This window comes from Microtus oregoni, unplaced genomic scaffold (assembly GCF_018167655.1).
Source record: "Microtus oregoni isolate MIOR12 unplaced genomic scaffold, Mior012 000014F_ref0000157, whole genome shotgun sequence".
NCBI classification, from domain to species: Eukaryota; Metazoa; Chordata; class Mammalia; order Rodentia; family Cricetidae; genus Microtus; species Microtus oregoni.
In genome coordinates this window covers 10,755,282-10,768,679 of record NW_024543073.1, presented here as the reverse complement: position 1 = coordinate 10,768,679, position 13,398 = coordinate 10,755,282, and the positions used below count along the sequence as shown (strand labels likewise).

Sequence of the window (13,398 nt, the reverse complement as noted above, 5' to 3'; positions counted from 1 at the left end):
TTGATTAGCTGATTATTCTTTAGAAACCTCTGTGTCTATCTCCAACAGACCATCCATAGGACAATATTCTCCACATATCTGCACCAGTTATTCTTCTAAAATATAAATAGTTCATGTAATGCTTCTGCTTCAAATTACATAACAGTTCCCTTTAGCCTACAGTAACTGATCTCAAGTCCTTTGGAGGCATATTCTCAAACTGGCTCAACGTTGCTGTTTCAAACTCAAGCCACCTGTCATATGTGAACTGTACTTCTGCTGTCTCACTTATTAAGAAGCCCTTCTTTTAACTCCTGATGCACTGGCTGTCGCATGCCTGTATCTCCAACAGTCTGTGCTGCCTGCCTAGAATGCCCTTCCTCTGTCACCTCAGCTTAAGCACCCTTTTTCTGCTGTCCTTGTGATAGAAGATTCAGTTGAATATTTGAGGCCATTCTTTTCTAATATATTCAGGATTACAAATTTCTCTATAAGCTCTACTTTAGTGGCATCACACAGATTTTTAATGCATCATGTTCTTACCCTTGTTTAGCTGAGAGCACTTAATTTCTTGAGATTTTTCTCCTTTATCTGTGGGTTATTTATAAATATATATTTTAGTTTCCTGGATTTCATAGTTACCTTTTCCACTGGTTTCTTGATTTACTCAGAAATCATATTTTGTAGGATTTACATTCTTTAATATTGGAATATTTGTTTATAATGTGGCTATATATATAATGTACCTTGATTAAATTTCAATATATAAATTTACACCAATATACACTTTTTTATTGGTGGTGATTTTGTTTCTGTTCTTTGAAATCCTTGCAACTTTTCTATCAACTGTAATATTTAGTAAGGAACATTGAATCCTTAAGTTAGTTGAGCCTTTTGTTTTCTCTCTGGTTAGGTTTTGGTTGATGTATTTAAGGCTTTGTTGTTAGGTACTTATATAATCAATGTTTTGCCATATTGACTAGTTGGCTATTTTATTATATAATGTGAAGGGATCCAAAAGTTATAGATTGTTTTTGTTCAATTCTGTTGTCTTTATTTTTTTTAAATAAATACATTTTTAATTAATTTATTTATTTATTAAGGATTTCTGCCTCCTCCCAGCAACCGCTTCCCATTTCCCTCCCCCTCCCCCGATCAAGTCCCCCTCCCTCATCTGCTTGAAGAGCAATCAGGGTTCCCTGACCTGTGGGAAGCCCAAGGACCGCCCACCTCTATCCAGGTCTCCTAAGGTGAGCATTCAAACTGCCTAGGCTCCTCCAAAGCCAGTACGTGCAGTAGGATCAAAAACCCACTAACCCTAAACCCTAACCCTAACCCTAACCCTAACCCTAACCCATGTTGTCTTTATTTTTGTAAATAAATTTTTCCTACCTCTTTCTGAATTGTTCAACAAACATTTTGATATATAGATTTTGAAACTACATGCAATTTCACTTAGCACAGATGGCTTTCCAAAAGATATTTAGATGTTTTATGCACAACAGTGTTTATATCTGTGCTTTATACGTATGCTGTGCCCACGGAGGCCAGAAGAGGAAGTCAGATCATCTGGAACTGGCATTGCAGACAGTTGTTGGCAGCTATGTGGGTGCTGGAAACTGAACTCATGTCCTCTGGAAAAACTGCCAGCATTCTTAGCCACTGAGCTACTTGTCACATTAAATGGAATTTAAAGGCTCATCTCTGTGTAGTGCTCAGTGCCTTTCTATTCTCTTTATGGTGTAGCTGTCCTGTATATCACATCTGCTTGTGTTATAAACTACATATAACCATTTAAACTTTGCTCTCAAACACTAAAGAGTTTAAGAGAATGCTCTATTTATTCAGATATTTTCTATTTCTATTGCTTTCATTTCATTTCTGATTTTCCAAGTTTATTTTTTGGTATATTTCTCTTTGGTCTGAATAAATTCTGCCAAAACCTTTTGAAAGCATTTGCTGGTAAAGAATTATCTCGCTTTTATTTCAAGAGGATATTTTAGTTGGATATGGAATTCATGTGATGGCCCTTTTCCTTTAGCTTTCTGAGTCATTTCTCTGCCACCTTTTTGAGTCCGAAATTCATGATGAGCATTTTCAGTATTTCACATTACTTTTCCTTTATTCACAAAGCAGTGTTTTGCTCTGGTTATTTCTCATGTTTCCTCTTCAGTGGTGTGTTTCTGATGTGTCTGGCTCTGTGTTTCTCTGATTTTGTTCTCATGTGTGTTTGCTTTTGCTTAGATTTTGTTTATGTCTTCCATTGAATTGTTTCTTTCACTGTTTCTTTACATTTTATTTGATAGTATATCCTTCCTTCCCTTTTCTGAGATTTAGATGACACAGTTTGACCTGGTTTCTAGTTTCATAGGACTCTGAAACTCAGTTTATTATTATGTTTTACTTTTTCCTCTCTGATATAAAGATTAAAAATTTTATTAATATATTTTTTCTAGTTCATGACCTTTCTTTCAACATGTAATCCACATTCTGCTACTGAGGCTATTCAATGAATTTTACTTTTATTTTCAAGTAAGAAATAAGAAAGATTCCCCCTAAGGTTTTTTTTTTTGTGTGTGTGTGTGTGTATGTGTGTGTGTATTTTGAACATGTGCACAAATACAGAGGCCAAAGGTCAATGCTGTAGGTCTTCCTTGGTTCTTCTCCATCTTATTTTTTGAGTCAGGGTCCCTCATTGGTTAGTCAGTGAACTTTAGGGAACTATTTATCTTACCTCCACAGTGTTGGGATTACATACCAGCTGCTCTGCCTGAATTTTTTTTATATGGATTCTGAGGTTCTGGGGATAGAATCCAGGTCTTCAATAGTATGTGGCCTGAGCCGCCTCCTCGGTTCCTTATTCTCCTTTATATTGTTTCAGTGCAGGCACTTCCCACTATTCCATTGGATTCCAGAATGATTTTACTTCTTTACTGCTGACTATTTTTTAATGGCTGCTTTATATTTTTGAAAGTCTTATTATTTTTTGTCACCTCAGCATTGCCCCCTACCCCCCAGCCTTGATGTTTTCCTTCTTTTCCTGAACATTTTTGGATTTTCTTCTGGATATTTTGATTATTATTTTGTGAGACTCTAATCTTGCTTTTGTTCTCTGGCGAGTGTTAACCGTGTTCCTTCAGGAGGCAGTAACTGGCTTAGTCTTTTGCCAGTTCCAGCCTCACCGTGTGGGCTGTGATTTAGATGTTGGGTGTGTTTGTAGTCTTGTAGCCCTTTGCATATTTCTTCCTTGGTGCTACATGGCAGCCAGTCTTTGACTGCCTGAGGTTTATCTGTTCAATTTTCAGAGTGATTCCCATGGTAACTATAGGCAAAGGAGAGCATAGTTTGTAAGTGGCATTATGGGTTTGCTTTCCTGAGCTTTTACAGTCAATCTCTTTCAAGCTTTCCAGGTCCTCAGGGATCATCTTTCTGGTCATCTTGATGAAAAGCAGGGTTTTAGTTACCATGGACTCCTATGGCCTTGTTGAAGTACCCTGTGTTGAGGGTCAGGTGAGAGCTGGGAATCAGACACACCAAGCAATTCAACTCTCTTTCAGTGCTGGTTCTTTGGGTGCTCATCACCACCACCATAGTGCACTGGAGCTGACTGTTGGGAATAAGGCCCCTCTTTGAGTTTCTGTGGTTACATTTCCTTTCTTGACACCCAGAAAAAGAACTTTTGAAGTTTTCTGCCTATATGCTCCTTCCTACATCTGTTAGGATGGTAGATGCTGGACTTCAAGAAACTAATAAATGTCTATCGGTTTAGTGAGAGGTCAAATTCTGATTCTTTTCTGGAATCCACATACAATGGTTTGTTTTTCAGAAGCCTCATGTATTGTTCCATCCATCCAGCCAAGAAGAAATTGAGTTCCTGGAACTGATGGGATGTAATGCGCTTATATCTGACCTATAATAGGATGTTCTTCCCGTGGCTTGCAAACTGTGATTGTGTAGACATCTCCAGCGAACCAAAGGTGGTGTAGACTTTCTCGCTCTCCCTTCCTCCCTCCTTCCCTTCCTCTGTTTCTTCCCCCTTCCTTTTTCCTCTTTTCCTTTCTGTTTTCTTTCTTGCCTCTGCTTGCCCCTTAAATTGGTGGAAAAGAATGTTTGACTCCCTTTCTAATTCTTTGATCTCTTATCAAATCTGTATTCTTTTCATCGTTGGCATCTTTCGATTTAACCATACCTGATCCTTGTCATCATGTGTTGCCATCATTGACTCTAAAGTCATCTGCTGTGGCCAACACTATGTGGCTTTTCTCTTTTAATCTACTACTCACTTTACTCATATGTCTCTGATCTTATGAAAATCAATTTATCTTTTCCTCCTATGAAACTATGTGGCTCTTTTTATTTCTCAATTTTTCTTGTGTGTTGTTTTTCTGTATTCAGGGCATTTTGTGGTTTGGTGAGCTGTGTATGTAGGTGGCAGTAAGATTATATTAGTGATTTAGAAACGTAATGGAAACCTAAGGTTTTTGTTTTTCAACCAAAAGTTTCTTTAACTGAAAACAAAAGATCTATAATCATGTTTTACTCTATAACATTTTAAAATACTGTGGTTGAAAAATTCAGAACCATAGTAAAAATTCTGACATGGCAGGTTTATAACTATGATTTTTATTGTTTAATAATCTTGATGCTTTGTTTAGCAATTCCCCACTAAACCATAGCACAGAAGAAAGAATATTAGGGGATTTCTAACTAACCGTAATTCTCATCCAAGCAAGGCAATAATAAGTATTAATTGTGCTCATCGATTGTATTTTATTACATTTGCAGTGATGAAAGCCTAGAACCTGGTAGAGATTGGTATACCCCAACAGGCCAGGTGGTGGAGAGAAGGAAAGCAGGTGTAGGCCAGGGCAGGCAGGAGGACTGAATGTCACCTTTGTTACCTCCAGGTTACCAGAAGGCAGAAGGGAGCAGTGGGGACAGCTGCAGAAAAAGGTGGTGAAGGATGGCTTAGGTTTACCCCTGGGGCAGGGGCTTTGCTTCCCTCAGCATCTTGTTTCCCTAGAAAAATTATCTTCTGGGTGAATCATGGTTCTGGCTTATAACCATTTTGGAAACCGGAGGACAGTATTCTTCACTTGATCTTAGCCCAAAGGCCGATACATAATAGATAACAGTCTTCCCAATGGCACCATTTGTATTAGAAAAGTCTTGTTAGCTTCATCTGTTTAAGATTTAGCACTGAGTTATAGCCCCAGTCACCACCCCCATCTTTATTCTCACCAAGTCACCCAGGATGACCTTAGACTCACTTTGTAATCCATGCTGAATCATGACCCTCTTAGTCTCTCAAGTAGCCAGAGTTGAAGGTCTGTGTTACCAAGCCCAGCTAGTCATTTCTTAACATGAGAGTACATGTTAATAGAAGCCAGGCATTTCTAACGTTTATAAGGGGCTGTAGTTACCATTTTAGAGATGCATATATATTGTCTCTTTCATCACTGTATCTTTCAGCAATTGAGGATGGAAATTAAGACAACGATCTCACACTAGTTCATTTGTAGCAGACTAGAAATTCTTTAAGTTTCTCTTTGCATAAAAAGAAATAAGGATAGAATTACTCAGAGTTGCTTTCATTGATTGACTTTTTGAAGCCAAAGGTCACATGACAGCTTGAGTGCGCCTTGCCTATCAAGTAGCATAAAGAGATATGCTCACTTCACTTCTAATATTTTCTCGCTCATAATTAGTTCTCTGCAGAATTATCTGAGAATATGATTTTACATTCCAGATTTCCTCAAGTTGCTGGGATGGAATTTGGGCTTGATCCAGATGCAGACCCAGGACACCGAGTCATAAGAGACACTGTGAAAGCTCAAGGACAGTACTTGAGGAAAAAAAAGTCTACCTTCTGGTCATTAAGGAGTACATTGCAAATGTGAGATTGTTTCTTTTGAAACACTTGAAGCAAATTCACTGATGTTATACACATGCCCTTTTTGATGATTTCAGACCCTCAGAAAATAATGTTTCCATTATTGTTTTTATGAATCATGAATTGAATCAATTTTATCTCATATAAGCACAATTTCATTGTTTTGTACTATCAGATTTAAAAATACAAGCCTACCAATTCTCTTCCCTAAACGCCAGGAAAATGTTGCCAGAAAATGTGTAGCCCAAAGTGCTATTAATGGGTTTCTAAATTCAAATTTAGTGATAAACATTCTTAAAAAAATTAAATTTCTATTTTAGATATATCTTAATTATTTATCTTTTTTTTTTTTACTTAGAAACATGGGTGACTGGGTTTTAAGAACTTTGCATATGAATTCAGCGGGTTTCCCATTATGTGAATGAAGTACAGGTCAAGGAACATTGTTAGATGCATAGGTTGTATGTTCCAATGCTGAGAGCCCTTTAGTAAATTTCAGATTAGATTCTACAATAGTATTCTAAACAGCCCTTCTTAGCTCACTTTATTTTACAACCCTCTTTAGAGATCTTATGTAGCCTCTCAAGAGAGCTGGGACAATAAGGTCAAAGCTACCATTTAAAGATCTATGGAAAAGAACAAAAATGTACAGTATGTTAATTTAGATTTAAGAAAATAATGTCTTTATGTACATAGGAAATTAATAATTTTCAATATAGGAGTAAACTTAAAGTGTATCTAATGCATTCATAATTTTTGGCTTGGAAAATTGAATTATGCTTTTGTATTTCGGGGGAAAGACGATTACAGTATGTTTGAAAGCTGCCCGCAAATGTTTGACACCGAAAATTCACAGGTGCTCTCTAGAGTGGTCATGAATCACTTTGAATCAATACATATTTTGCAAGGAAAGAAGTGTGTTTCAGGCCATCGGATGAGTTTGATCATGACAACAAAGAAATCACCATCACTGTCTGCTTTGCTTCATGTGCGTAGACTCTGGCATTCTGCCGTCTGAGGAAGTGTGCAGAACTAAAGACTGACCTCTGTTTTCCAAGGTGAAAGGCAGACACAACGGAGTCCAGTGACAAGGAATGCTCAGGCATCCAAAGCTATGGAGAACAGACACATTCTAGAAAATCGTGTCCTTTTTACGTTTTTCTGCTTCACTATCTTCAACTGCTTCTACAAAATTTATCTTCTAATCTAGATGAAAATTATAACCTGTCAAATTAATTTACTTCTGCCCAATTAAACATTTTGTCTTTTCCCACCTGATAAACACCATGCCTTGGCATATAGATCTCCACTCATTGATTGAGTTTAGAATTTGATTATTTTTATAGCGTTACTTTAGCAACAATCCAAGACCAACTCTGATCAAATTATAATTGGTTTTATAATTGGCTGATTCTTTGATAAATAATTATACTCCTAAATATACCCAAAATTCTGAAAGCTATAATTATACCTTTTGGAAGAAATTGAATTATCGTTCCTTTTTAACTCAAGAAAGTACAAGTTTTTAATGCCCTGACTATACTTTTTGTATAATTTTTTTCAAACCTTAAGATGGAAAACAAATGACAACTTCACCTATGACCACGACTAGATGGACTCAGCAGGCTCTGCTTATGCACACACACAACAGTAGCTGAAGTATCATGAGTCTGAGAGGGAATGGTGGGGATGGAGGAGCTGCAAGGGGGAAAGACTAGAAATGATGTAAACATGCACATTTTATACTCGTATAAAATTCTCAAAAATTAAAACATATAATAATCAAATATCCTCTTAGGGTAATATGTAGAAATATTCTAAAAAATTGACACATAAAAATTGCATTATGCTGTTTCATGTGATGTTTCTATATGTGCATACATCAGATTGTGTTCAAATCAAAGTGAGCATATCTATTTCCTTAAACATTTATTGTTTGGGTATATAGTATCTTAAAGCCAGAATGAATCAATGCATTTTTGATTATCTATACACTTCATAATATGTTTAAAGGAGTTTTACTCATGGTTGAAGAGTTGATTGTGAAGATGAAGAAATTCTGATTAAATTTTCATCGATTTTAAATTTCAGTTAATATATTCTAACAAAGTTTTAGTTATGATTTTAGAATATTTATTTTGGAGACCATTCATAGTTTAACTGGTTCTACTGCATTTTTAGCCTTTGAGGAAGAATCGGAAGAACCATCAGGAGTCATTGCAGTGCCTGGCATAGAAGGAAGAATCTGCCTTATTTCTCCAGACATGAAAGAACATTTGTACCAACTTAGGAGTGTGAGAAAGCAAGGCCTGAGAGCTTTCTCATCATTAATACATCTGATAATTCTGATTCCAACTAAATATAATATTGTCAGTATGTTTGGTAGTGCCCAAATGAATCCGGCCACTTTTAGTGTTGGGCATAGTTACAGAATCTTGATTATTTTTATCATTCTAGAATTCATGTTAATTCTAGGGATATTGCTTTAAATGTTCTTTTCATTTAATTTTTATCATGTCATGTAACTTTTGACTCTTTATTGTATTGTGCCAGAAACATTAGCTTACCTTTTTGATTTAAGTATAGACAGTATACTGTTTATTTTAAATGCGATTCCTGCTCACCTTTCACAGTATTTATTTGTATATTAATTTTTCTCCAAATATTGCTTATTTTTCTGCCCAAATGAAATATGTATGCATCTATTTCCTCTCATTATTGGTTTCATAATAACTCTCTCAACCTTGTTGGAATTCCATGGTACAGCACATGAGCCTCTTTTCTTGTTAGAAGTACTGGGTTTCCATGTTAATGAGTGGAAAGCATGGGCTTTATGCAGTACAGCTGCTATTGTTGTTTCTACTAAAGCAGCCTTTCCTACCACAGCTGAATAGTACATGTGCATGGTACAGAATTTATCAAAACTGTTACAAATTAGTTAAAACCAGACTGGACCAAATTCACAGTTGGTTTGTTATTGGTTAACTGGTGATAATTCCTAAATTTACCTTTTCTTTGGCAATTTTAACAAGGAAAAAGTTCCAATCTTAAGTCTTCTGTCATTTTCTCAGATAAGAGTTATGCACAGTGTATCTAGGGCAGAAATCACTTCTGTTTTTGGAAGACCATGCATGCCTTCTTTTAATTTGTGGGGAATAAAAGGCATATTCAGTTAGTGTTTCTATCAGTGGCTATCAGTGCCCACAAGAGCTGTGCACACTAACCTGGCTGAGGCAAGTGGAAGTTTGTCTAACAGAAGTACCTGGAACTCAGTGGTGCAGCTTTCACTTCAGTCTGCTCTACAGTAACTATACTCACAAGTGGATTTGCAGCCAACAAAAGTGTGGAAATAGAAGCTAGGTTTTAAGCGGGGTTCCTGGAGATCAAAGGGAGCAAACCCTGACCAAAGCAGAGATTGGCTCTGCTCCCTCTAGACAAAGGTAAAGGCAGGCATTGGATCATGTCTGGGATAGACTGGATGGCCATCATCTTTCCTGAAAGACTTCAGGGACTAACATGATAGAGCTGGGACAGAATGAAACACATGCCATTTCTTATTTTTGTTTGTTTTTGCTTTTTTTATTTTTTCAAGGCAAGGTTTCTCTATGTAGCCTTGGCTGTCCTGGAACTCACGCTGTAGAACAGGCTGGCCTTGAACTCAGAGATCTGCCTGCCTCTGCCTCCCGAGTGCTGGGATTAAAGGTATGTACCTCCACTGCCCGGCTTACATTATTGTTTCATTAATTTATATATAATAAAAAATTTCTGAGGCAATTTAGGAATGAATTAAGATAGGGCATAGTAAGTCAGGAATTGCCTGAAAAATGGCTATAATTGATTTCAGGGTTCTTTAAATATTGTCCCTGTTTGTGTTCTGTTTGACCTGTCCATGTATGTGTTGTGTGAGGACTGATGCTTCCCCTTCATTCTCATTATTTTCATCCAGAACACACATTAATGGCTATAAATATTAATTTATAGACACAAATATATTTCTCTTTGTAAATTGCATTTAATTTTTTGTTTTCTGGATTTGATGAGTCATATATTTGATTATAGTTTTCACAGCTGTAATTGTGAAAACAGTAATAAGAATAGTATCAGAATCAAATATGTATCATTTTTATATTTCTTTGAAAATCACATAATGTCAACCTAGTGCTTGCATTTGATATAGTCAGCAATTATATTGAATTTGAACTACTGACAGTCTAAATTGGTCCAGCATATCTGTTTTGAATGGTTATAGTATTATTAGTGCCATAAGTCTGACCTTTTTAATCAGGTTAGAGCATGATTGGAAAAAAGGTTGGATTAGCAGTACATTACCAAACTGGTCATAGATCTCAAAAACCTGCCCTAGTAATAATAAGCTTATGCTTCTTTTTGCTTAGTTTTCTTCACTTTTGAGTCAGGTATGTCCCCATTTTCAGCTTACATTGTAAGGATTCAGATATTTTCTTCTTTTAATATGGAAAAACTTAACTATAACAATTATTGTAATATAACAAAACACCGATATTTCTTTCTAGAAGTCCACAATCCATTTTTAGCAACTCTTTATTCCACACATTAAGTCAAATAACAACAATAAAAAATGTAAAAGCCACTCTTTATTGCACATTGACAGTCTTCTAGTTCAATGAATCACCAGATTAATTACATTTGGGACATGCACTGGTCATTTATGTTACTACAAGTCAGATTTGTCATTTCTCAAGTGATCCATTCTGAAACTGGAAAGTGTTAATATGGCTGTCTAACATAGCTATTGGGTGTTAGTCTGATTGCGTGTAATGTCTTGTTTTTATCATAGTTAAAAATGTCGCACCAAAGCTATGAAGTTTGTACAAAAAGGATAGTCAGATTTTTGGTACTAGAAGGAGACAGAAGTAGAGATATTCAGAAATCAAAATGCAATATACCCTGCTTGATTAGTTCCCAGAGAATACGGTTTCTCTTTAATGCACATCATTTGCCTAAGAATACGTAGTGCTCGACTAAACATCTTAGTAATAATGATGCTACCCATCCAGATTATTCATTTCATATTTTTACTATTTTTAAATGGAGGTAAAACCTCAGTTTTTACAATCATAGTAAGTATAAAAATGACATTGTAAAATTAGAAGCCCAAGTCCTAACATAAAATCTATGGCATTAATAGTGCACTGTTCGTAATGGCTGGTGGATCAGCTCTGGAATAAAATTTAGGTTGTTACATGAAAGACATTAATAAATAAATCCATTATCCTCAGAATTTCTATAAACACTAACAATTTTTATAATGCAACATTATAAAAACTAAAAAGCACACTCTCCAAATGTTTAAGCCATTGCTGTTTATATTTATGATTGTTCAATTATAGTAGGGGATGGCGATTCCTAAAACGGAAAGAAAAAGTAGCAAAGGAAGCAGAAAACAACGAATCCAATGACCCAGTTCACTGAATAAATGTAGATGATCACCATATCCATGTCAAACCACCATCCACGGCTGTCGTCCTCGAAGTGTAGGTAGTCCATCCTGTGCGCCCCGTGTGGGAACTGCCTCCGTGTCACTGGAGCTGCATGCCTGTGGAATCCTAGAAGACACAGGGGTGAGATCAGAATCCCGATTCTGAAGGAAGCTGGATTATTAGCACAGTGTCTTGAGCAAAGCTTCTCTTGGCTTCACTGAGTGGTGTTAAGCAAATACGTGTCTAACAGTTGCTTTCTCGATGATGAGCAACTTTGAGAAGTCCCAGTTTGGGGTATAATGGGCAAAGCAGCAGAAAAACCTGGCTTAGTGACTTGGACTACATTAGTGATGACTCTGGGTCTGAGACTTCTCATCCGCATCATCTGACATGACTTGTGAAGATTCCTTTCCCCTAAAGTTAAACCCTAGGCACCACAACTGCAACTAGAATTACTCTGTGACCTTGGAACACCACTGACTTTTTGATCTTTCCCTTCACAGTGTTAATCAGTGCATTCAGCAAACTTCTACAAGAATATATTCCTATATTTCTTGTTTTAGCCATAAATGAGATGGACAGACACAATCATATTCCTAAAAAGAAAATTGGCTTTATTTTAATGTTCTTCAAAACATGGGTCTACTTAGGGAATTGGCTGGTGGAGCAAAGCAAATCTGAGAAGCATAATCCCTTGTTAGATTTCTGAGAAATATTGCATCTCATGAAATTCTGGGTATATTTACTAGCTAAGTATCTGAAGCCTGAGTATAACTTGGTCAGCAGAAATGTGCTTTTGTTGGTTGGCCAATGTGATGGCTAACTTCGGTTGGCAACTTGACACACCTGGGAAGAGGGAACTTCAAATGGGAAATCACCTAGATCAACTGGTGTATGGTCATCACTGTGAGGTATTTTTGTAATTAATAATTGATGTAGAAAGGTCCAACCCTGATGTGGGATTCCCATCTGTATGTTGTAATTATGTTTTATTATTATTGGTAAATGAATAAAGATATTTAGGCAAATGGCTTAGCAGAGCAAAGCCAGATGTGAAATCTGTACAGAGACACACACACACACACACACAGAGAGAGTAGGCGGAGGCAAGGGGATACCACATAGCTGTCTAAGGAGAAATACGCCAGAAAATCTTACTGATAGGCCACAGCCTGGTAGCAATACACAGATTAATAGAAATGGGTTAATTCAAGTTGTAAGAGCTAGCTAGAAATACGCCTAAGTCATTGGTGCTGTGGAAACTCTTTCAGCAAATAGCCTTTAAGATATCAGCCCACTTGGGCATCATCTTTTGTACTATAAATGCAAGGCCTCTCTCTAGGCTGCTGGGTTCAGTTCCTGTTTCCCACTTGTGCAGAGGACTGTGATCTGTGAGTCTACCCCTAAACAAAGAACCCTTTATTATACTCAATTCTGAGCTAGTGTGGGACTGCTTTATAGCATCCATTTATAACTGGCCAAGCAGTGTTATAATTAATATAGTTTCTGTGTGGTTATTTGGGTCAGAGCAGACAGGAAAAGGATGAGCAGTCTCTGTTTACAAAATGGTGCCCATATGTTTGGGGCTAACACATGTGGCCAGCCACACACTTTGGGTCTGGATGCTTGTATGCCTGCTAGGGGTTAGGAGGAAAGTAGCTGAAAGCATGCCTGCCACTCACTCAGCACTGTTGCCTGGGAAAGCGGCTGGAGAGGGTCTGCTAGGCACACAAAGACAGGAAAGCATGGTGAATTCCCATTGCCATACACAGAGACATTTCCAGGGCATGGAGCATGCTGCATGGCTGATTTAGCTTTTACTCAAACAAAAAGGATTTATGTGCTGCACGGTACTTTCCAGAGTTGAGGTGGTGAGCACAGCTCCCACCAAGCAGTCCCAGAGCTGGGGGTAAACATACCTTTGCCATATTGAAAGGCCAAGAGAGGTGGAGCCAGCATCTAGGGCTGTTGCAACCATGCTGCTTACCATTTTAAAATGCTCCTTGTCAGAAAAGGATTTCAGATACGCAATAGGACAGATTCAGACACAAAAGACCTCTACATGAG

General features: G+C 37.1%; 1 protein-coding gene and 1 pseudogene across 4 annotated transcripts in view; one reads left to right on the top strand and one right to left on the bottom strand.

The window, feature by feature from the left end:
- Positions 1-10,714, top strand: part of LOC121455606 — a 28,451-nt pseudogene extending 17,737 nt beyond the window's left edge.
- Positions 10,516-13,398, bottom strand: part of Rnf180 (ring finger protein 180) — a 150,563-nt gene continuing 147,680 nt past the window's right edge. For all 4 annotated transcript variants that reach the window (XM_041663756.1, XM_041663754.1, XM_041663753.1 and 1 more), the window contains exon 8: positions 10,516-11,457. In XM_041663756.1, coding sequence (XP_041519690.1) covers positions 11,258-11,457 — 200 coding nt within the window. In that variant the 3' untranslated portion in view covers positions 10,516-11,257. The remainder of the gene's footprint in view (positions 11,458-13,398) is intronic.